General features: G+C 41.7%; 1 protein-coding gene across 1 annotated transcript in view; it reads right to left on the bottom strand.

The window, feature by feature from the left end:
• Positions 1-25,636, bottom strand: part of RP1 (RP1 axonemal microtubule associated) — a 302,837-nt gene that overhangs the window by 44,484 nt on the left and 232,717 nt on the right. Inside the window, exons 38-43 of the mRNA XM_054985404.1 lie at positions 16,986-17,137; positions 15,368-15,446; positions 14,291-14,422; positions 13,367-13,548; positions 12,265-12,351; positions 6,773-6,905 (exon numbers count right to left, since the gene is read on the bottom strand). Of these exons, the coding sequence (XP_054841379.1) occupies positions 6,773-6,905; positions 12,265-12,351; positions 13,367-13,548; positions 14,291-14,422; positions 15,368-15,446; positions 16,986-17,137 (765 nt within the window). The remainder of the gene's footprint in view (positions 1-6,772; positions 6,906-12,264; positions 12,352-13,366; positions 13,549-14,290; positions 14,423-15,367; positions 15,447-16,985; positions 17,138-25,636) is intronic.

Raw genomic sequence — 25,636 nt, 5'->3', positions numbered from 1 at the left:
CTGTTGCTGGATTTCTTGCATATGTTTTTAAATGATTTGTGGTCCTCCCAGCTAGCAGCAGAGCTCTTTTAAGCTGGGGCCTTCCTTTGCCTCCCCGCAAGAGGAAGAGACACAGTGCGCTCTTCTTCATACATATGGGGATCTGGAGGGGGTGGAGCCAATGGTATATAAGCCAGGTACACCCTGCACTCTCCAGCAGTTGCCTTGAGATTGGCCCACCCAACCATCCTATAGTAGTGCAGCTTAGCCAGTTGCTGGTTACCAGGGCCAGGTAGGAATTTTTTCTCCCACTCTAATTGGCTGATGGAGGGAGAGTTTTTCACCTACTTGCACTGCTTATACAGGTTGCAGTAATTGGCTTTGTGGTGGAGCTGTATATAGGTTCTCCCTGGCAGGATAGGGTTTGGGAGAAATCAGCAGGCCAGTGAGCACCCTTGGCATGTCCCCATTTGAGGGGGAATCAGGGTCTGTCAGGATCACTAGTATTGTTTGATGGCTGCCAGCTGAGAGGGCAGACTGCTGTATGGGACCTCCTGTACAAGTACGGCCCCTCATATTTGACGGTGGTGGGGGGTTGGTGTGGTGGATATTCCATATGCCTGGCCAGCTGGGACCCAGCCATACTTTGGATGGCTCATGACTGGGGCAGAGGAGCTCACCCAGACAGGTCAGGGCGGCGGTCCATGGGGACCTCAGGGCCTGACCTGTACCACTAGTTAGGCTCTTGCCGTATTATGTTTAATGTTATGTTGTTGCCAAATAAACGGCCCTTATTACCCAGCATTTGCGTCTGTTTCTTCATTCCTGCGCGAGGGGGGGGATTAGTATTTTTTGGTTTATGAGAATATTTTGTTTTTGTTTTATTCATAATCCAACCAACCTATGGTTGAAGGGACAGAAAATGGAATAAATGATAGTGGCCAAACTTCTCTATTTTCCTGAGCTTTTCCACTTTCATGTTGCCAACAGCTAATGGTAGGAGAATCTGGTAAGGCTTTTCCCTGACTTTGTCTTCATGAAGTAGGCTGAGACACCAGCAAGTTTCCTGTTGGAGGAAAGAGCAATAGTGCTGAATCCAGAAATTAGCAAAAGAAGAGTATTTCAGTTATTGTCTATGGACCCATTCCTGTTTCCACAAAATAATCACAGTTAATATATTGATCTACATTGCTTTTGAACTGACCCATTGTAAATTTGTGGTTGAGGTAAAATTTGAACCAGCAAACTCCTGAACAACAGCTCAATCTCATAATCATCATGTTGCACCAGATCACACAACAGGTGCCTTGAGCATTGGGACATTACAATGAACTTCATCTGTACGCTGATCATTCTTCATTGAAAGCTTGAAAAGCAGCTCATTTCTCACACCAGGGTAAAGCTGCATAATGCAATTTAATGACATTGCTAAATCAAAAACTAAATCAAGAACTGTTAAAGTAAGATCTGTCCAAATTCCCACTCTGCCATGAAGCTTACAGGTGACCTTGGACTAGTTACTTTCACTCAGAATAACCTCCCTCACAAGGTATATATGAGATGAAAGGTGAACGGAGTCTGAAACCCTCCGCTCTTCAGTAAAAGGCCAGATAAACATGTATTAGATAATGTATCTCTGGCACCTGCCTTCTCTTTCAACTTCTCTTGCTGGACTGTTGACTGATCAATACCCCATCTCCCAGCAATCACATTGTTCAGTTCTCAGGATTCGGTTTCGTTTTCCCGGCCATGTCGGACGCTCCTCTCCACAGGTCCGGGAGGAAACGTCCGAGCAGCCTGACCGGGCGGTTGACCTGAGAGGGTTAACCCCCAGGACTCCCAGTGAGGGAGGCAGGGTCCGGAGCGCGGCGGGAAGAACCCCCTGAAAGCAATGCAGGGGGTAAATTGCCGTTTGCTCCAATGGAGGCCGGCAGACTTGCGCAGCACTTCGCGTGCTGCTGGGCCATGGAGAACGGCAATAAGCAGATTTAAGGTGAAAACCTGTAAGTAAGCAAATCCCTTCTGATTTCTAAGCGTATGCGAAGGATTGGTGGGAGCTGAAGCTAAGAAGGCGCGGATTTCTTCCCCTTCACGGAGTTTCGGAACTTAGCTGGCGCCCCCCCTAAGATGGCGACGAAAAGCAGAGCCCTGCGACGAGTAAATCGGTGATGGCGATGTTACAGGGGAAGGGGGAAACCCTGGAAGAGATGGTCAGACGAGCGGTCTTTGAAGCTATGCAGCCCTTTGTAGCGAAGTTAAATGAAATGGGGCAAAAGGTTGATTCAGTGGAAAGCGAAGTGAAAACCATTAAAGAAACAGTGTCTGGAGCAGAGCAGTCTGCACGCGAAAACGTAGTACTCATGAAAGCAACAAGTAAAGAAGTGAAGCTCTTGGAGAATCAAATAATAGGATTACAAGTGGACCGTGCCCAAACGGTATTGCATCTTCAGAATGTAAAAGAGGAGCAAAGTGAAAATCTAAAAGATTTGGTGTCGGAATTTTTGGCGTCATTCGCAAAGGCAGCTAAAGAAGAGTTAAAAAGCGATATCTTGGAAGTCCGTCGGACATCTTCAAAATATGCAATGAAGCGTCAGCTGCCTTGCGAGATTATTATTGACTTTTCATCTAAGAAGACTCGGGACACCATCTTATATAATTCGTATAATGGCGACTTGGACTATCTGGGCAATAAGGTTAAGATATTGAAGGATGTTCCATTTTTGGCTCATAAAAGAAGATTTAAGTATAAAAGGCTTGCGGCTTTCCTGAGGAAATGTGATGTAAAATACAAATGGTTGTTTCCGGAAGGCATCTGGTTTAGATACAAGGATCAAACCTACAAGATAATATCGGAAGTACAGCTGAGAGACTTTTTGTTTAACCATCAGGAGTTTCAGCAAGAAGAAAGTCCAAAGTCTGAAGGGGAGAGTGGGGGGGGGGGAGGAGGGAACGAGAGCAGCTATTGTAGCTGCGCAGAGAGAACTGAGACCGAGACGTGGGGGGGGGGGGAGAAGACCTGATCCTGAATGTAGCCTGTATTTTATAAGATCTACCAATCTGATAGCATATTAGAAAGTTAACTTTAAAGAAAAATTGCAGCATGAAGGGAATGCAAGACATGTAGACGTAGTGTGTGTTTTCTGTTTATATGTTGCTCTTCCCTTTTCCCCAGTCCCCTTTTTTCCCTTTATATTTTTGTAGTTTTTTGTAGTTTTTATGTTAGAAATTAAAAAATAAATTTAAAAAAAAAACATTGTTCAGTTCTCAGGATTCTCTCTTCAGACATACTGACCACAGTTCCAGCAAGCATAAACACTGTTTAGACCAGTGTTTCCAGTTTATAGAAATATGCTTTTATTCCTAATAGAAATAGCATCTTTTCTATGATAGCATCCATACTCAAAACATCCTTCTTTAAACCATGTTAGCATGAGTCATGAGTACAATTAAAAGAAGCTTGATCTGATTCTTGTAGAAACCAACCCTCTTTTCTATTTATTAATTGTAGAGCTTAACTCCAGTTAACAGCTATTCTTTGCAGTCAGTTTTCATGTACAAAAAAATCTGCAAATTTAAGAATCTGGATGTTCTGCTGTTTGTTCCAGATCAGCTGTTTTCCCTGTGAGCCTGCCAGAGAGATAATTGCTGCCACTACCAATTAAAGTGGTATGAGGAAGTGGCTCAGCTCTTCACATCACTATGTATTAATACTATTCACTACACACAGTAATCCTCATCTGGATGTCTGGATGACAACATATAGTTCTATAATACATACTACCTTAGGCAGCATGACAGAACAATCTTTCTTTTGCAGAATGCCAGCTGTGTTAACTTTATATAGAATTAAACCTTGAGCAACCAAATGTTCCTGATTTATCCCAGTTTTGAGTTGGAAAGGAAGAAAACCAGGTTTGAACTAACCTCCGCTTGTGATCTAGAAGAAGTTAGTGAAGGTGAAATCAATTGGATTTACAGTGCAGTTGTGATTTAATGGAATTAGAAAGGTATAACTGTTTAAGAATTGCACAGTTAAGGAGCAGGTCTGCTCAGAAGTAAGTCCCATTTTAGGCAATGGGACTTCCAGGAAAATGACCTTATGATTGCAACCTTAATTACTTAACTGTAACTTGAATCCAGCAATATGCAAGCAGAAACATAGATCTTTTGCAATATGCAGTGCTTTCCTTTCTATATATTATAGTGCCTAGAAATTGGTTGCACAAGGTTTTGTACAAGTGGAAATGCAACTGGGGATACAATAAGTATTCCTTGGTGTAAGTGGCTACCGTGGACTTTTTCTTGCATTTGTGTAAGAATTTTAGAGAGTGGAGCTTTTGCACTGGATCCAACCCTGTGTGCTTTTCCTGACATCAATCAAATTGAAAAGGGCTTTTCTCTTGATTGTGCACAAATCCAATTTTCCTTCCAAACAAATGCAATGTGGGGACATCTGTAGGAGCTAAGCCATTTGCAATACACTATTTCTCCAACAAAATCTCTCCTAGTGCTATTAGATAGGACCAAACAAGATATGATGTGGAGATCTTCTATTGCCCTCTCAGATAGAAAGAAAGCAGGGCTAGTAGGCTCTGTATTTAAACAGAGCACACAGATATACACCCTTCTCCCTCTTCAGTGCACTTTAATGACTCAAACATGGCTTTTCTCCTAGCCAGTCTCACTTCTTGTACTGGAGCTGATCTGAAAGGAAAATGCTTCAAGTACTGCAGTGCAATGATGTAAAGCTAGGAGAGGATGTAAGTAAATTTCCTTCAACCACATGCTCAGTATTCTTGTAAAAATAGGTCTCTGTCCCTTGATTTTTCGTACTCATGAATGGTAGACTCACATAACTATTAACGGCCACTACCTGCTTTCTTAGACTGTCAAAGGCTGTGTAATGACTTCAAGAAATGGGTGCATGCATCTTGAAATGTTTGGTGAGATAGGTGAAGAGTGGGGGTGAAAGAGAGAGATGAGTGAGTGATATGATTGGTTGATGACAGAGAGTGGGCGAAGTGAAGGCAGTTTTCAGTTACTGAGGGAGAGAAAAAGATTGCAGGCGAGTGCTGAGTGGGGGAGGAGAGTGGAGAGGAGGCACGGCGACAAAACACACAGACACAGTTCTGGAGGTAAAGAGGCCACAACTTTATTGAGATTACAGCTCACGGAGCAAAGGCGCGCATAGGGCACAGAACCGAGCATCGGCTGACCCGTCTGCCAAGCCGATGACCCACACGCCCCCTCAGACCCGTGCTGAGGGGGGGAACCATGGGATGACAGTCAGTGGGATGCCACGTGGGTGTACACCCCTCTGTGAACCATCCCCTGCCACCTGGGAGTGAGGTGGACTGACAGCCCCCGACTGGGCATGCACCGGCCATTCCTCACTCCCCAGACCCCTTATGGGGATCCCCATAATAGGGAAACTGAGCCTGAGGGCCCTGTTTCCCCCCAAACGGATCGGTGCCCAATGCCCAATATGCAGCCTACTCACTTCAAAGTTGTGACGAAAGGGAGGGTTGGGCGGGATGCCGCCATGGGCCAAGTGCTGAAGGGCGGGGGCCAGCTTCCCAGGCCTGGGGCTGCACCGGATGAACCTGGGCATGACCCCTGGCCCCTGGTCTTTCCCCGCCCTTCCACAACATGGCGACCACCATGCCCTCTCCCCACTAGCCTCCCCCGCAACGCCCGCAATCCAGTCCCCCAGGTGAGTCTGGGAGCCGTTGCTTCAGTTAGGGCAAGAGAGGCGAGCTGTGTGCAGCCTGAGTGTGTTCATGTATTTGTGAGGGAAAGGCAACCTGAGTGGAAGCCTGAACTGAGTGTGTCTGTGAGACTATATATTCACGCTATTTGAAGCAGGCAAACTGTGTGTGCGCCTGAGAGAGAAAGAATTGAGAGAGAGAAGAAAGCAGGCTAGCTGTGTGCTGCCTGAGGAGTTCTCTGTGAGAGAAATATCGAGCCTAGAGAAAGAGGCTAACTGTGTGTGAAGCCTTACAAGAGATCTGTGTGAATGAGTTTGGATGAAGCAACTAGAAGAACTAAGAACGACTTTTATGTAACCAATACGCTTCTTAAAAAAATTAACTTTGTTTTGTTATATCCCAGAGTTATCTCCCATTCCTATCCTCAGGGCCACATAGAACCACGAAGGAGCCTGACGCTCAAACACGTTACAAAAGGGAAAACTTAAATAAAAATATTGGAATTTAATATTCCTGGTGGCAGCAAACTACCCAGAGGGTGTAAGGGGGAGATTTAAAGCAAAATCCACCCTAAAGAAAGTGAAGATTATAACAGGCTGCTTTTAATTTTAACTGCCTAGAAAATGGGTAAGCCTTCTATCTTGCTGAAATTTGGCAGTAAGGATACCTTCAGTAAAAAGTATAATTCCTGGATATTTTATCTCAGATGAAGGGGGAGAGATTCACAGCCAAAACTGTGTTTACCTCTGAATATAATTGAAATTAAAATTGAATTGATCCAATTTATTAATTTATATATATATATATATATATATATATATATATATATATATATATATATATATATATATATATATATATAGTATCCCTAATATGTATAACATGTCTAAAATAAAATCCTGTTAATTATAATTTAAGCCCCAGCTGAAAGTCTAGTATCTCACATAAGTTTTTTAAACCTGACATGTCAAAAACAATCATGGATGATTCCTCTAGAATAATGCATATTCCTTCCTGTTGTCTGTGGTAATTCCTAACAGAGCATAGAAGAGAACATTTCACTTTTTTGTGGTCTGGCAGCATACCCTTAAGAGGTGCTTCATCTGGTCTGACTGCTGCTAGCTCTGTCACAGTCTCTGACCCATCTTCTTCAAAGAGCCATCGGTTTACAGGGTGAAAGCCCAGCTCTTCTTTAGTGTCCAAGTCTTTCATACGAAGCTGCACAAGGAAGGAAAGAGCCATATGTTGTTGTTGTTTTCTTTTCTTTTTGCTTTGAAAGATGCTGCACTGCCATGATATTTTACTGGTTAAACCCAAGAATTTCTACCAGCCGTATTTGGTGTCATAAATAGAATCTCAAAAGCCAGGCTACATGTTATTTCATCATGTGAGAACAGCCGGGATCATCAGTCGGAAGACTCCCCTGCCAGATGGGCAGAGGAAGCTGGAGGAGATTATAGTCATAAAAGCAGGAAAGAAAAGAAAGAGTGTCTGGCCAATTCATTATGAATCTCCACTTCTCCCTTTCCTCAGTAGTGTTTTTTTCCTCATATTTCAGACTGGGGATGGAGAATAATACGCAAAGATTATTATTATAAAGACTGGCCAATGACTCCAGCTTCCCTGGGTGTACTCCATATCACGTGTAGTATACAAGGTGTTCGCTCTCTCTGGAAAAACTACAACTGGCTATACACAATGATTTATGGAAAATCTGAAGGCTGCATGACATGATGGTTTGTTGTACATTGTATTCTTTCCTGTTGTTGCACAGTGATCTCTGGGAGAATGGATAAAAAGAAAGCAACAAAAGGCCAACGCAAAGTGTTGGACTTTGAGATAAAAACTCCTCTAAGCTCTTGTCAAAGCCTTGGGACCTATGCCAGCCCCTTTCCCTCCCTTGCCTCTGCTCTGAAGGAGGTCAACAGGAGCACCAGGCTGCGGTGATGTGGTGGTGCCGTAGTCCTCTTCCTCTCTAGTACAGCTTTAGCCACTAAGGTAGGAGTCAGCATACCTTCTCTTTAAATAGTACATGGCAAGGCATGCATGCTGACTGCAAGAGGATGATAGCAGTGGACTTGGTGATTCTGGGGCTTTTGGAAAGTGCAGGATGAAGTCTCATAATCACTGTCACCATCCCTGGCACCTCTCTGCCAGGCCATCCCCTGCCACTCCTTACATCAGGATAACCATCCCCACCCCCACTGGGGCTACCCCAGGCTCAAGCAAGGGGCAGCAGCCACTGCTAGCACTGGAAGCCAACTGCCCAAACCCTGGACCAGATGGGTGCAAGCAGCAGTAGCAGTCACCAACGAGCTAAATGCTCAAACCCCAAAAAGAGTTGGTACAACTAGCAGTGGAAGACTTCTCTTTTCCCTCCCCTTGGTCAGAAGTGGTGTGGGGCTAGGGATGGTCAGGGCCACCATCAGCATGGGTCCCATGGCAGCTGCCATAGTTGCTCATTGGTTAGGACAGTTCCTGGAGGATGGGGAATTGGAAGACAGAGGAGGAATCACAAGACTGGTCCCACTCATATGGTTCTTATTTAAACCCTTACTGGCAATGCCACAGGAAACCAGTTCCCACAATACTAGAATCAAGATCAACAGAAAGATTTTGGATTCATAGTCACATTTAAGAAGCCGGTAGAAAATAAGCAGAATTTTGAGTTTGCCATTGACATTAAAATAAATAAATCTAATTTTGGCAGTCTGTTAACATATATACAACATACATGTAGGAAAGACAGACATTGGTTCACCTAAGGAAAACTAGTGCTACATGAGTTTTTCACATTGAACCAATAAGATCTGGATTTGCAGTGCTTGACACATCGTTAGTAATTTCCTTAATGGGACACTTGAGAAAGAAAAAGTTTTTACACCTAATTTTGCAGATAAATCATCAATGTAGAGGGGGAAGTTTCAGAATAAGCTGTATATTTATTGAAATATATTCATATGGCTACCTCCACTTCGAGAAACAATTAATTACTTCCCTGATGATTATTTAAAAAGAACAAACAGGAAGAGATTTTCCCCCTTTTATATAAAGACAAATCCATAAGAACATGATTTTACTTATGTTCCAGAAAGAATATAATCTTTCTGTCATCTTTTTAATACTACTTTAATATCTGGTTTATTTGGAAAGATTGTGCTATAATGAAAAAAGAACCACTGCAGAAAAAATCCTACCCATTCTACACAGAAAAAGACTATTTTTACATTGTATATTCAGGGCTTATGTGGAGCTCTGGATTAACAGTTCTAGAGAGCAGATTCTCCTCACATGCAGCTACTAAGAGGGAAAACCCAGCATACATATTAGCAATGCAGATGTGTCTTTACACTACCTTATTTCTTTCCAAACTGAGATGAAAAGACAATATTTAGTCAATGGGGCAGATTTGTACTGAAGCCACTATGATGCACATTTCTAATATATCTGTTTGACCGATCACCAATCTTGAGCTTATATTCAAAAATTTCTTTTTCATTAGTACTTCTGGAACAGCACATCCCACCATTCATGTTGCCCTCTAGGCAAGTCCATCATTGTTTGCACTTTTTTAGTTGTATTCTCTACTTCCATTCTCTGTCTTTGAATGCCCATAAGGTATAAGGATGCATTTGAATTCAGAGGTGGGCATGAATCGCAATACGAAGCAAAAAAAGCATGAACCAGGCCGATTTGTGGTTCAGGAAAACACAGTTTGTGGGACCACGTTTTCCACAAACTCCACGACTTTTGGGGCCTGGTTCGTGAGAGTCGTCAGTGGTTTGTAAAACCAGACAGGCTGGCACTGCTGATTGTGTGTGAAATTAATAGCCCCATTTTGCTGCTCAGGTGGCAGGAGAATGGGGTTGTCAGTTTCACAGATCCTGCGCCAGGTTCAGCCCATGGGTTGAACTCGGCACGGGGTCTGTCAAACTGACAGCCCCTTTCTCCTGTTGCCCAAGTGGCATGGGCTATCAAGTGTGACATTGGCAGGAGAATGGGGGCTGTCAGTTTGACAGACCATGCACTGGCCTTAGCCCATGGGCTAAACCCGGCATGAGGTGAGTGAAGCTCTCTGCCCTTTTCTCCTTCTGCCCTGGGTGGCAGGAGAATGGGGGCTGACAGCTTCACTCACCCCACACCGGCTTCAGCCCATGGGCTGAACCCAGTGCAGGGTCTGTCAAACTGACAGCCCCTTTTTCCTGCCACTTGAGGGGCATGGGCTGTCAGTGTGACATGGGCAGGAGAACAGGGGCTGTCAGTTTGACAGCCCCCATGCCGGCCTCAGCCCATGGGCTAAACCCAGCGCAGAGTCTGTCAAACTGACAGCCCCTGTCCTCCTTTCATCCTGGGCGGCAGGAGAATGGGGGCTGACAGCTTCACTCACTCTGCACTGGATTCAGCCAATGGGCTGAAGCTGGCGTGGGGTGAGTGAAGCTGACAGCCCCGTTCTCCTGCTGACGGGGCTGTCAGCTTCATACACTCTGCACCGGCTTCAGCCTATGGGATGAAGCCAGCTTGGGGTGTGTAATAGTGACACCCCTGTGGCAGCTTCAGCAGCCGGTGCTGGGCATTTGAAATTCCACAAACTGATTCGTGAACTGGGAAGAGTTCATGGAAGTTCTTGGTTCCTGGTTCGTGGAAATGCGACGAACTATGAATCATGTGGTTCGTTTTTTTTCTGTTCATGCCCATGTCTAATTTGGATTACTGAAAGTGGTACACGTAATTTGACTAACATTTATCTCTTGATCTGACTTATAAAGAAATGTGGACCACTAACAATTACTATTATAAAAATAGACTTCTGATGGTCCCAATGAATTAGAGCAACAAAGCAGGATTTACCCATTTGATGAATAATTTTTATTGTATTCTGTTGGTGTTGTTTAACGTTTTGATCAGGCATGTTGTAATTTCAATAAATAATTTGTGTGGTGTGTAGAGTACAAATTTTAACCACTGAGGAAGGTCTCATGCCCAAAATGTATTTCGTTTTGAATTACTCTACCTGGTCATGGGAAAGATTCCTTTTTAAGTGTGATATCCCTAGGTGTATAAGTAAAAAATTTTTTAAAAAAATATAGCAGGAGGAATTACTTAAATACATATCCAGAATGGATGGATTTTTATTGCATGGTTTTTAATATTTATATTTAATTTAATATTATTTTATTAAATGTTATTAAATTAAAAAGTTAAACATTTTTTAATTTAATATATTTTTTTAGCCTTTTTGAGCACAGACCTCTCACACAAGTTTTCTTTTTTCAACTGACTTGGTTTTTGCTGGGTTGAAAATATTACCCCCACCCTCTTGGTTTTGTGAATCTTGCAAGTGAATCAGGAACTGCTCATGAGTATTTTCATTTATTCTTAGTGGCAAATAATGATAACTATTGCTAGTCAAGACTCTCCAGTTATTGGTGGGGGGTGTGTGTCAGGATTCTACCTGATTTGTCATTCTATGCAATATATCTGAAGCTATTAGAAGAAAATATTGGTTGGTTACTATCTCTGTGTTTCTCATCTGATTCAAATCCTGCAATATTAGTACTTACTTATACTCTGCATAGGGCTGTCTGACCTAACCTGGATAGCCCAGGCAAGTCCAATCTCCTCATATCTCAGAAACTAAGCCAGGTTGGCCTTGGTTAGTAATTGAATGGGAGACCTCCAATGAAGACTAGGGTTGCAGAGGCAGGCAATAACAATGAAAACCCCACCAGGGGTCACCATAAGTCAGCTATGATTTGACAGCACTCTCCACTACCAGGACTGTCTGAAGAGGTTAAGCTCCAAACGCTTAAATCTCTCCTCCTGTGATGTGATTCTGTGGGTTTTTTCTTGAACTCTCTGCACTCTTGCAGTCCCAGGGTGATTGTGGAAGTCCTGAAGTTGGAGGTTTTTAGTTGGGAGGCTACCAGTTCTCCACTTCTATTTGTTCACTCCATAAAGAATCCTCCTGGGTAGAGCTTAGGGATTTCTTCTGACTCTTCAGAGATGACACATGGTTTCTCCTTTAAGAGTTAATCTCACTCTAGTATTGAACCAGACAGAAATAATTTCTTTCCCTAACTTCTACCATGATCTGTTAATTCAGTCATGAAACATCCTCTTCAATACACCCATAGCATAACTAGTTAATGTTTTCATTCACTGATCACATATGTGCTTTTTTCCAGAACTGACAAGCCTAAGTATTTTCTGGAGGCATGGAGTCTTCAGACAATTTATTTATTTACACACTTCATTTATCAGTCTTTCTTACAGAGAGAATGGTTAATGGCCAGAGATTAGTAAGAATAATTAGTAAGAATTGGTAAGAATAATATTTTAAATTGTTGTGATTGGGTTAATGTATTATAATATAGGTTTATTTTAGGTTTTGTTGAAGGGGTTTATTTGTTACCTTTCCTTCAGTTCTCTGACTCGAAACGCTTTAATAAATAAACTGCAAATTTGCACAGTATGATATAAATAGAAAGCAGTTTTCTAAGATCTACTGAAGTACCAAGAATTGTAGTATGATGATATATAAGGTAACATAAGTTCATGTGGACAATATGCAATGTACCTTCAGAAGTTTAATTCCTTTATTCAAACTTGGGTTCAATAGCATAAAGGAAATCTTTGTTATGCAGCCAACATCCCCAACACTCAACTGTTAAAGAAAAAAATATATTAGCTGAACAATATACATCATACATCCTTTAAAAAAAAAAAAATGTGCCTCAGCTTTGCTGGAAATTTAAACAACCCTAAATAAGATTGCTAAAATAGGATTTTTAAAATGCTGAGGTGCTTCATATATTTCATACAAAGGTTGCTAAATATGAACCAGGGGTGATAGAACAAGTAAAGCTCAATAATACAACCGTGAAAAATAGGAGTAATGGGTTTATGACAGTCACCTTCTCTGCAAAATTCTGCTTAGGAATTCCCCTTCTCAGTATAAGTCCTCTGTGTTGTGTGATGGCCTAAGATCTGGAAAATCCAGGTTCAAGTCCCCATGCTGCCATGAAGCTCAGTGGGTGACTTTGGGCCAGTTACTTTCTGTCAACCTAGCCTACATCACAGGGTTGTTGGAAAGATAAACTGGAAGAGGGGAGAAACATGTATCCATGCTTTTTGGAGAAAGGTTGTGGCAAAATGTACTAAAATCAAAAAGTTCTTATTCCCAGAATATGTATCTTCATCTTTATCATTAAACACTTGTTATGTCATTAGAAATGAGCAAAAAGGTCATTATGGTTGTCAGGATCAGGAATGACATAAGTAGAGAGATGAAATTCTGAAGGTTTTAGATGTCAGTTTAGATGGGTATGAAATTACACATGATAGCTAATTTATTTATTTTGATGTAGAATATTAATGCAATTAATAAATTAGCTACCACATGCAAATTGTAGTCTTTTAATAGCCTTGACCTGAATAGCCAGGCTAGCCCCATCACTTCAAATCTCTGAAGCTAAGCAGGGTCAGCCCTTGGTTGACACTTGGAAACCACCAAGGAAGTCCAGGTTTGCTGTGCAGAAACGGGAACATCTCTTGCCTTGAAAGCCATATGGAGTTATCATAGCTATGACTTGATTGCAAAAAAAAAAGTATTTTAATGAATTGTCAGGAATGTTGCCATTCCATTGGCAACATTTTTTTAATTATGAATTAAAACTTACCAAAAATGGTTCATTTGTTAAATTCTTGACTTTCTGCGCAATGGATTTCCCATCAGTTCCATACACAAAAACATGTATATCAGGCACTTTTTGTGGAATGTGAGTACAGTCCATCCACATTCTCCATTGACCTTGGCTTTTAGCATCAAAATCTTTCACTAGACAAGATGGTGTAATTGTTTCTGCATTAAAACAAACATTTCAGGAAAAGACTAATGTAAATGCCTAAAATTATTTATTACTCAGCTATGCATCAGATTAACACCCTACATTTTGCTGCTGCCATGTCCAATGCAATGGTAGAAGAATATTTGCAGAATATACAATCTGTATCCTGAATTGGTCCTTGAAATCCTAGTTCTAAGAATATTGTTGTTGGATCCTGGCAATTAGGTAAGGTACCATCTGTGCCTGTTCAAAGTTGCTCTGACAATGGAGCTCAGGATCAGAAAATCAGTCACTCAATTACTCTGAATATAAGAAAGCATGAGAACAAGATTATTAACTTCCAAATAATATCTGCCTGCTGTAGAAAATTCAGTCCTGATTATCTCCATTATACAAATGACTCTTCTACTGACTACCATCTTATGCATACAAGGAGTAACACAACACATTGTCCTGATTGTTTAAAAACAGAATGCAGCTCTGGGGTTATGATTTAAAGGGGAAGATTTGCACAGGGAGAAAGGAGCTATTCAATGCTTACCTATTGCTCAATTTTCACACCAACCTTCTGCTACTTCCAAACTGCTTTTACATGTGCTAGATTTTTTTTAAAAATCAGAAAAATAGCCCTGGAACTCTACCATTACTGATAGTTTCTGAAGGATTTACTTCTACATAAGTATCTTTAAGGTTAATGGTGCCAGACCTATAACATGGAGTTGTGCAAATAATATAAAAAATAAAAGAGGTACTTGCCTTGCAGTGGAATGGCAAGTTCTATAAAATCTTTCTTTGAATGTTTATTGATCCAATCATTCTGAATAAAGGTATATGTGGTAAAAGGATAGCTTCCATCTTTTATGACAATCTTTTCTAGGAACCAATCATCTAGAACAAAAAAGAAACAGGAGTATGACTATTTGTTTTTAGAAAACTGTTCTTCATAATCAATCTAAATAATAAAAATTGTAAACACTTTGCTCACTGAAGATGTTAAATAAAATGAAGAGGAGAAGGAAAAGCTCTGTTCTCATTTACAAAGATAAAAGACAGATCAATGACATTTACAAGAAGGAAATAGAGAGCTGGACTTCAGTCTTCTACCCTGGCCCAGAATGATGAGACCACCAATTATTTGGCTTCCTCAATCTATCACCTGTTCTTATAAAAACATTCTGTACTATTGTCTACAATTTTTGCATCTCTCTCATGTCAGGTCCCTCTCATGTCATTTAGAAACATCTTCTCATCCCACTTCTTGCATTTGATGAAGAAGACTTTATAAAGAATGCTTATACTGAAACAAACCATCTTAATCAAAAGAAACTATTTAGGTGCAACTAGAGCCTCTGCATAACAGTGAAGCTTCCCTTGATTCATCTGCTGCAGCATTTCCAACAACAGAACGTGGAAGCCACTATTCCAGTGTGTGGTAGTGGTTAGAATGTCCCAAATTCTAAGAACTAGGATTTGGGAAACCCAGGTTCGATTCCCCACTCTGGCATGGAAGCTTGCTGGATAACCTTGGGCCAGACTCTCAGCCTAACTTTAGCCAGTCTCTTAGCCTAACCTACCTCACAGGGTTGTTGTGAGGATGAAATAGTGGAGAGAACAATGCACGCCACTTTGGGTCCCCATTATGGAGAAAGGCAGAGTGTAAATGAAATAATGTCAAACCTGCTCTAGGGAAAACGTCAAAGCATAGAGTTCCTTTTCTAACCTGCCTAAATAACTTTTTTTGATACAAGTCTTTGTGTTTTTGTCACTAAAAACTAGTATAAAGGATTTCCAGTATGTGCTGCAATATGTGCAACACAGATATATTCACTTTACCTTTTTTCAGACTCTTAAACCCTAAAAGGACTTGATTCAGCTTCCCAAGATATACTGCTTGGATTTTGAAAATGTCCACCTATAATTTGAGAAAAGGCAATATTGTTGGTTTGTATATTGCAAGATGCATCTGCCATGAATATCTTAGAACTATAAACACGCAAAATGTGAATTAGTTTCTTCATGGATGAACCTAGCTCTGTAAGAAAAGATATATCACTTCATGCAAGATCTGAGTAAAAAGTGCTGTATAGCTGATGCTTCTAGTGTCAGTGACTTTTATTGCAGATATTAAAGTATCACATTATTTAGAAGTGCAGTATTTCCAGAAATGGCTTAAAGTTCCAGTAAGCTGCTCATTTGTAATAGAACTTCTAGAGAGAAATAAATGAAATCAGATGAATGATAGTTATTACACGGTGTGACCTTGCCTTTCTTCTGAAGCATCACAAATTGGCCACAGACATATCTTGGATGCTGGGATAGATTGCTCTGACCCAAGAGAGCAAACTGTTTCTATCATTTACTTATCTGACACTGTTTCATTTACAAATCTTCTCCATAATACTGAATGTATCCATTACATTGGTTTTTGCATGATAGAATAACTTAAACCTTTTGTGCTGCTCCTTTTTTTCCTATGAGAATTTTTTTTTGGAATACATATTCACAGAACTGCTTTCTTTTTATTTCTTTTTATCATTTCAAAGGATTGCAGCCTTAGAAAAAAATCTTTTGCCATTTGCACAGAACAGTTTTTGTTTCTGATCAGTTTTGTTCCAAATAAGCACATAGTGAACACATATCAAGATACTGAGAGATAGCAGAACTGGAATGGCTAAACAATCGGCCTCAGATATCCAAGGCACCTGACAAAATATGAAAGTCGGATCTTAGCCTTCAACTGAGCAGCATCAGCTGTAGATGGTCCTGGGTGGTTGTTTTTCATATATTAGAGATCAAGCCTTAACTGGCTCAAGAAAAGTACACTGGCCTTCATAAAGGTTTTTAACATTTCACTATCCATTCACTGGGCAGAAGAATGGGACACAAGGAACACTTCAGCCAAAGTGATGCTTAGAATCACAATGATTTCAAATGGAAGTATCACACAAGGGCTTAAATGTTTCTCACTAAAATAAGTGGAATTGATAAGTACTTAATAATGGCTAGATAACATAATAGAAAAGAGTCCAGTAGCACCTTTAAGACTAACCAACTTTACTGTTGGTCAGGTCTTTCATATCATGTGCTACTTGTTTCTTGTTTAAGTAGAAATGCTAGGGATTGCACCTGGGACCATCCACATGCAAAGAAGATCTACCACTGAGCCACAGCCCCTCCCCAACCTGACTCTCCTCTAGATGGGCTCTCAAAGCTCTTTACACATCAATTCCAGAACAATATAGCATGCAAATAACAAAACAACTGTTTAAGTGGGACAGTAGCAAAGCTATGCTTTTGGAAAGAAGAGATTTCTTGCTTATGATGTGGAGAGATCACAACTCACCAATTGTTGCCCTGGAAAAAAGACTCACTAATTAATGATGGAACCATTGCCTTAATTCCAAACATGGTGTTCAGTTCCTGAGCTAGATGTCTTCAGTATTTTTTTTACCTGCCCTCTAGCAAACATGATTGGGCTTCTTGAGTTGTTAAGCCATCGTTTCCCAGAGTCACCCTTCTCTCCTTGAATGCAAAGATAAACATTTCCACTGGCATCAGCTTTCTTTCTGTCTCCAGTGTGCATATGAATGGAATATTCCACAACTGAGTAAATAAAAAAATATGTATGTGTGTGTTAGTCATATAAGAGGAATCCTGGGACCATTTATCACTATGATTAGAGAAATGTTACTTACCAGCTGTTCAGTGGTTGTTCAGCTGTTCAGCCTTTACACATAGACATGCATTCTTAACTAGGGAAGGACCATTTACATTAAAAGATCTGCTAGCATATATTGTAAGTATGTGGTATTTCCAACCTCTGCATGAGAAACCTTTTTATTACTATTCTTCATTCAATTCTATTTCAATACACTCATTTCACATTCAGTTCAGATTAAGACACCTTAATTCTGTTTGTTATAAAACTACAGACTACAGTAAAAACATATTCATTCCCAAATTCTCTAACATAGAACAGATCAAGGGGGGAAATGAGTGTGTGTATGTGACAGTTTTGTTAATCTCATATCATACCAATTTGCAAATTCAGAAAGGCAAGCCATTATATAGCTGTACAATTCATTCGATGAAAGATCTGTCCGTTTGCACAATATGGTCCAACATTCACTAGAACCAAAAGTTTGAACACCATATACATACCCAATCTGCACATGAAGCAGAATGAGATAATAGAATCCTGAGGTGGTTGAGTGGACTGTACTACTTTAGCCTACAGGGACATGTATCAAATATTGAGTGCTTCTTTCATATAAAAAATCTACTTGCAATTAAAAGGATAAAGATTTTGGCCCAAGCTAATCCCTCTCTTGCTGGTTTCTACTTGCAAGGACCTTTTTATATCAGGGCCATTAAAGATGTGAACCTCACCAGCAATCTGAAGTGAAACAGTCCATTCAGCCATCTCAGAACTTTGTCATCTCATTCTGTTATATACCTGGTTAGAGACATCCATTAATAAAATAGTAAGAAGCGTGATTGCTTGAAGCTAAATAGTAACGTAACACTTTTATTTCATATCTGAAACAGTTTGGATGTCTTAAACCAACTTAACATTTCTCCAGCCTGTTAGCAGAATAAATGAAACTTCCTCAGTGATTATTTATTTAACAACGGTTTGTCCCAGTTAGATCTTATCTGCTGCATTGTTCTCCACACATTTTTTCTCTCTGCACAAACCTTTACTGGTGTATTTACAGACTGATGTCACCCTGGAGCTTTTTTTTTTTTGCTAATTAGCCACTGTACTAAAATAAGCCTAATTAAATTTGCATAAAATCTGTGATTAACTTTCTCATATAAAGCTTCCCTAAAATCAAGGAGGAATTTTTTTTTGCTCAAACAAAAGAGGGTAGTTGCTAGGGGAGATGTACAGTCCTTCCATACTCTATCCCTCTCAAAATGCCCATTCATGCAGTAGCTACTACCAAAAATTCTCTGCAAAAGCTTGAGAAACTTTAGCCAAATAAATTGGAATTATAGTCCAAATTGCAGAATCCCCTAAATTGACAGAAGAGGGGCTGTAGCTCAATGGTGGAACATATTTTGCTTTCAGAAGGTCCCAGGTTCAATCCTTGGCACCTCCCCTAACCTCCCCCCCCCCAAGTAGTAAGTGATAGGTAAGACCTCTACCTGAGACTGTGAAGAGTTGCTGTAGTCAGTGTAGACAATACTGATCTTGATAAAGCAGCTTCATGGGGCCATGTAATGTGACACAGAGTCTATGATCAAAATAGAAGTAGGATATACACACACCATGCACAATTATTATTGCTTTTGTGTGTGTGTAATGGGGGGGGGTATTTTTTAAGAAAACACTTTTTTGCTGCAAAATGTAGGTATGTGAGATGCATCCATAAAAATCTTTCTTTGGGGGTAATAAAAACTAGCCTGATCAGTCATGATTTCTTTAAACCCTACAGTGACAGCCAGAGGAGAACAGAGCAAATAGAATGAACTCTGCACTTTCCCAGTCCAGCTGTAATAATCATCTAGGAATTAATTTGTAATGGGTCTAGCCATGAGATATAGCAGTTTCCTATAGTAACAACTGAGAGTTCTGCTACAACAACTGTCCAACTGGGAACCCCTTAAAATACTATTTTAAGGCTAGTAACCAACCAGACTTTTGTTAGACTACTGATAAATAGTTCAGATTACAGTGATGTTCATTGATTTGTTAGAAAACAGTTTTGTGATAAGGAGGAATCTGTATGCTGTCCCTTGGAGGCACCGCTTAGTTTAGTTTAGTTACACTGGAGGAGAGTACTGGAGACTTATGGTAGTTTTAATGATATTTGATTTAGGAAAATGGCTTTGGAAATTGGAAACCCATAACAATATGGCTGTGCATCTCTGCACAGATGCTGGAAAGCAGGAGATAGTGTTAGCAGCCACAGTTTTCTTCTTATGTTCTCTCTCATTTCAACTGTAGGATTCTTACTACAGGCTTACTTTATGATTCTGCAATGCTAAGGATACGTATGTGGGCTCAGCTTCATAAAGTAAGGCTGTCCCACCAATAACACAACAGCCTTTTCTCCATGACTCCTGTTAAGAGACATTTTATCAACCCAGGCAGTGTTTAGTAGACAGAGGAAGGAAGTTCTATCTGCCTCAGTATTCTATCCCTTCCTGTATATTTTTGCCTCTCTTCAGGTGGCCCTGGTTGGGGAGGGGGTTGCTTGCTATCCCACTCTTTGGGACTATGGAAAAAAATGAAGCTGATTCATACATTAGTTGATTGCATTGAAAAACAAAATACAAACTTCCCTTGATTAGATGCATGGGAATCTCTAAACTGTAGCTGAGCCCACAAATTCCACCAAATGCATGGTGGTGTATCAGCCAGATTTGCTACAAGTGCAAACATAAGAATCACAAGGGTGCCTGCAGGGGAAAGAATAAGTTTAGCAAAGAAATTTCAGAAAGTTTAAAGAAATGGTTGTGCTACAGACCATGATGAAAGAGTATCATTATTGATATGAACAGAGTAGATGCAGAAAGATATTTTTTCACAATTATAAAAATAAAAAAATAAAGAGATCATTAGGAAATTAGAATGGTTTCTCCCTTGTTCCAACTGGGAAATGATAGGATTTTAAAGAGCAAGTGTGAAAACTGATATAAAATGTTAGAGACACTGAGGGTTATGTTTTATTGTTGTTGTTGCTTTACTATAAACTACACTGATGAAAAATCTCTGAAACTGAGGCATCTTACATTTGTCCTTACTGTAAGTAAACGGTCAATGTATTTTAGTACAAGAAGTTTGTGACCAGAATCAGTGACCAGAATATCCCACAGATTTTATGTAAAGTTAATAGCAGATCACGGTGGAATGGGAATTTAACCTTTTCCCTTATGCTGTTTCTGAACCCTCTTCCCCTGAGCTGTTATATGGCTTCCAGTAAATAATGTTAGATTACTACCCTCTGACGTAAACAGCTTCTATGGGGAGGAATTTAAATTGGAAAAATGATGCACAGGGAAGGCTGTGTGAGAACCAGTTCTCCTCAGTCCCAGCTGAACATCCTAACTATTATATTACACTAGCTATAAAATGCTGAGTTTAATAACTTAGTTATTGTTATATATAGCAAAGTATAAAGGATGTAGAGTTGTTACAGGGAGTGGAATTTCTTTTTCTGAAATTTTCTTTTTTAGATTTTAGATATAGCATTTGGTTCCTCTTATTCTTTTTCTCATTAATTTATCTTTGAGATTTTTTTGGGTTTTTGCTACGTGTTAGTATAGTTTCTGTTTATACTGCATGATGGTGTTCTATGTACCCTTTTGTAACTTCAGCCCTTTGGTTCAACTAAATGGTATTACATGGATCATGGTTTTGTGGGGGAGGCAGAATTGCAATCTAACTTGCCCTATGTTACCTTACTCTTCCCAGGTAGCATTGTGCAATAGTTAGAGTGCAAGATCAGGATCTGTAAGAATCAGGTTTGAATCCCCACACTGCCAGGGGAAACTTGCTGGGTAACAATGGACCAGTAACACACTTTCAGCCTAACCTACCTCACAGGACTGTTGTGAGGATTAAGTAGAGGAGAAGAGAATGCTGTAATCTGTCCTGAGTCCACACTGGGGATCATATAATTCGTTACTGTCATATTTTGGAACCAACCCAGCCAAAAAAAATTGCTAAGCATTCTTCAGTGTTTCAAAGGCAATCGAGGCAGATAAAGCTTTATCATCATATACATGGCTTTGATCTCTAATTGAATCTTCCTCTTCACAAAAGAGAAATTGATTCAAAACAGACTAAAGTTCCTGAAAAGAGAAATAGAAACAGATTGCTGGATTCCAGGGAGAACTTTGGCAAAGAAGAATTAATAGAATTCTACTTAACAACTCTAAAAGGGTGAGACTGACACACACTTGTCAAAGTCTCAGATTACATCCTCCAAAGAATATATTACATGAAGGATTTCCCATGAGAAAAGGACAGATTATGATACATACTGCTGTATATGCAAGTGAACGTTAACTGTTCAAGGTTGCTAACTCAATCCTATCCCTGTTTACTCAGAAGTAAACCCCACTGCTTTAATGTGCTTACTCTCAAGCAAATGTGTACCTCTGATTATTACAGTATAAAGGTATATTATTTTTTATTTATTTATTCAACTATATGCGAACGCCAGATAAAGAGATTTTTTTTATTATTCTTCCCCAACTATTTTTGTAGTAAATATGAACTGATAGATAACACATCAATTAATGTGTGTGATTTATATACTTATCAAACAAGTTGTGTATTTGGAGAACTTGATTATAACAACAAAAACAACAGAAACAACTGCACTTATATCCCGCTCTTCTAGACAGATTAGTGCCCCAGTCAGAGCACTGTTATCCTCACAATACAGCTCGGGCTGAGAAAAGTGAGCTCATGGCAGTAGCAGGATTCAAAACAGCATGTGAGCTACTGAGCTCATGGCAGTAGCAGGATTCAAACCAGCAGAGTGCTGATTCACGACTAGGGGTGTGCAAGCCAAAAATTTTCGGCTATAGCCGAAAGTAGAAAGCCGAAAGAAGATTCTCTATCGTTAAAGCCGAAAGCCGAAACAAGAATCTCTTTCGGCTTTCGGCTTTCGGGATTCTTTCGGCATTATTTCGGCATTCTTTCGGCTTTTTTCTATGGGAAAATGCCTCCGTCTTCCAGGACGCCTGGAGGAGGCATTTTCCCACCGAATAAGCCCACAATTGGTGGGGACCTTCCTCTAACCCTTCTCTGACAACCACCCAACTTTCAGACAGATTGGACTTTGGGGGGCCATGTTATGGCCCCCCAAAGCAGGTCCCCCCATCCTCCCATAAGAAAGCGAAGGAGCAGCATATTGTTAGCATGCGGCTGCTCATCTTCTTCATTATTTCCGATGGGGAAAAAATGAAGAAGCAGGCTTCCTTTGCCAGGGGTGGCATTTTGCATGCAAAATGCCCCCTCACCCTCAGGGGCCCTTCTCCCACCCCTCCTCCCACCCCCCACCAAGGCTCAGCCTGCTCCCACTTGGGGGGGCATTTCATGGCCTCCCCAAGTAGGTGCTCTAATCTCTACCACTGACAGCTGGGGGAGGCTTGTGTTGCCAGGGGTGGCATTTTGCATGCAAAATGCCCCCCAACCCTCTGGGGCCCTTCTCCCACCCCTCCTCCCACCCCCCACCAAGGCTCAGCCTGCTCCCACTTGGGGGGGCCATTTCATGGCCTCCCCAAGTAGGTGCTCTGCTCTCATCTCTACCACTGACAGCTGGGGGAGGCTTGTCTTGCCAGGGGTGGCATTTTGCATGCAAAATGCCCCCCAGCCCTCTGGGGCCCTTCTCCCACCCTTCCTCCCACCCCCCACCAAGGCTCAGACTGCTCCCACTTGGGGGGGGGCATTTCATGGCCTCCCCAAGTAGGTCCTCTCAGCCCCTAAAGTCCACCCCTTACAGCCCCACACAAACCCAATCCCCCCCAGCTGCCACACACAGACCCAAATTCCCACATTAGCCCCTCACAGACCCAAATCCACCCCCACCTGCCCCACACCCATAACCCCAGGAACAGGCTGGCAAAGGCCAGCCCTCTCCCTTTGTTCCCTATGCTGGGAACTTCTAAACTCTCTTTCCCTGGGCAATTCTGCACAGCCCAGGGGTGCCACAATGGTGGGCACACTTCTGAGTGCCAGCTGGTCCCTGTGAAAGAGCACCTGAACCACAGACACCCTCCCTCAAATTCCCCCACCACCTACAGAGATGGCTGGCCAGCCAGCCCCATTGTTCCCTATGATGGGAACCAACTGCACAACAAAGAATAAAACAAGAACAACACAAAATAAAGTTTTAAATTTCTTTTTCTCCCTTCCAAAGTACAAGTAGGCAAAGCATTACGACACATTACACCAGCAGTCCCCCACACAGAAAAATAACACAACTCACTTAACATCAGAGAATCACAAAGCACGATTCCTGTCAAAAACACTTTATTTCTTGAACAGCTTTAGGTTACACAGCAGGGGGGAACACCAAAGGGCATGGCAGCACTATCTTACACAAAAATAACACAACTCACTTAACATCAGAGAATCACAAAAGCACAATTCCTGTCAAAAACACTTTATTTCTTGAACAGCTTTAGGCTACACAGCAGGGGGGAACACCAAAGGGCATGGAAGCAGTATCTTACACAAAAATAACACAACTCACTTCACATTAAAGAATCACCCCAAAAAATTGCTGTCAAAAGCACTTTATTTCTGTAACTGCTTTAGGTTACACAGTAGGAAGGCACCACAGAACAGGAAAGCAGTGTACTACACAAAAATAACACAACTCACTTCACATCAGAGAATCGCACAAACACAATTGCTGTCAAAAACGGTGAAGTGGGTTGTATTATTTTTTGTGTAAGATAGTGCTGCCATGCCCTTTGGTGTTCCCCCCTGCTGTGTAACCTAAAGCTGTTCAAGAAATAAAGTGTTTTTGACAGGAATCGTGCTTTGTGATTCTCTGATGTTAAGTGAGTTGTGTTATTTTTCTGTGTGGGGGACTGCTGGTGTAATGTGTCGTAATGCTTTGCCTACTTGTACTTTGGAAGGGAGAAAAAAAAATTTAAAACTTTATTTTGTGTTGTTCTTGTTTTATTCTTTGTTGTGCAGTTGGTTCCCATCATAGGGAACAATGGGGCTGGCTGGCCAGCCATCTCTGTAGGTGGTGGGGGAATTTGAGGGAGGGTGTCTGTGGTTCAGGTGCTCTTTCACAGGGACCAGCTGGCACTCAGAAGTGTGCCCACCATTGTGGCACCCCTGGGCTGTGCAGAATTGCCCAGGGAAAGAGAGTTTAGAAGTTCCCAGCATAGGGAACAAAGGGAGAGGGCTGGCCTTTGCCAGCCTGTTCCTGGGGTTATGGGTGTGGGGCAGGTGGGGGTGGATTTGGGTCTGTGAGGGGCTAATGTGGGAATTTGGGTCTGTGTGTGGCAGCTGGGGGGGAATTGGGTTTGTGTGGGGCTGTAAGGGGTGGACTTTAGGGGCTGAGAGGACCTACTTGGGGAGGCCATGAAATGCCCCCCCAAGTGGGAGCAGTCTGAGCCTTGGTGGGGGGTGGGAGGAAGGGTGGGAGAAGGGCCCCAGAGGGCTGGGGGGCATTTTGCATGCAAAATGCCACCCCTGGCAAGACAAGCCTTCCCCAGCTGTCAGTGGTAGAGAAAAGAGCACCTACTTGGGGAGGCCATGAAATGGCCCCCCCAAGTGGGAGCAGTCTGAGCCTGGGTGCAGGGTGGGGGGAAGGGTGGGAGAAGGGCCCCTGAGGGCTGGGGGGCATTTTGCATGCAAAATGCCACCCCTGGCAACACAAGCCTCCCCCAGCTGTCAGTGGTAGAGATTAGAGCACCTACTTGGGGAGGCCATGAAATGGCCCCCCCAAGTGGGAGCAGGCTGAGCCTTGGTGGGGGGTGGGAGGAGGGGTGGGAGAAGGGCCCCTGAGGGTGAGGGGGCATTTTGCATGCAAAATGCCACCCCTGGCAAAGGAAGCCTGCTTCTTCATTTTTTCCCCATCGGAAATAATGAAGAAGATGAGCAGCCGCATGCTAACAATATGCTGCTCCTTCGCTTTCTTATGGGAGGATGGGGGGACCTTCTTTGGGGGGCCATAACATGGCCCCCCAAAGTCCAATCTATCTGAAACTTGGGTGGTTGTCAGAGAAGGGTTAGAGGAAGGTCCCCACCAATTTTGGCTTATTCGGTGGGAAAATGCCTCCCCCAGACGTCCGGGAAGACGGAGGCATTTTCCCATTGAAAAGCCGAAAGAAAGCCGAAAGAATCCCGAAACGTTTCGGCTTTTTTCTTTCGGCTACCCGAAACGTTTCGGCATTCCCCGAAACGTTTCGGCATTCCAGGAAAGAAGCCGAAACACTTTTGTTTCGGCATTCTTTCGGCATTCTGAATGCCGAAACGCACATCCCTATTCACGACCCAACCACTTACTGGCAAATCTAATTCCAGTGCATTAGAGAAATATTAGTATTTCACATTATATAACACACTGTTTCTCCCCACAGCGTACTTCATTTAAAGGAAGCAGTATATTAAAATAT

Source organism: Eublepharis macularius, chromosome 7, assembly GCF_028583425.1.
Source record: "Eublepharis macularius isolate TG4126 chromosome 7, MPM_Emac_v1.0, whole genome shotgun sequence".
Taxonomy (NCBI): domain Eukaryota; kingdom Metazoa; phylum Chordata; class Lepidosauria; order Squamata; family Eublepharidae; genus Eublepharis; species Eublepharis macularius.
The sequence above is the reverse complement of the archived record's forward strand: the minus strand, read 5'-3'. Positions and strand labels throughout refer to the sequence as shown.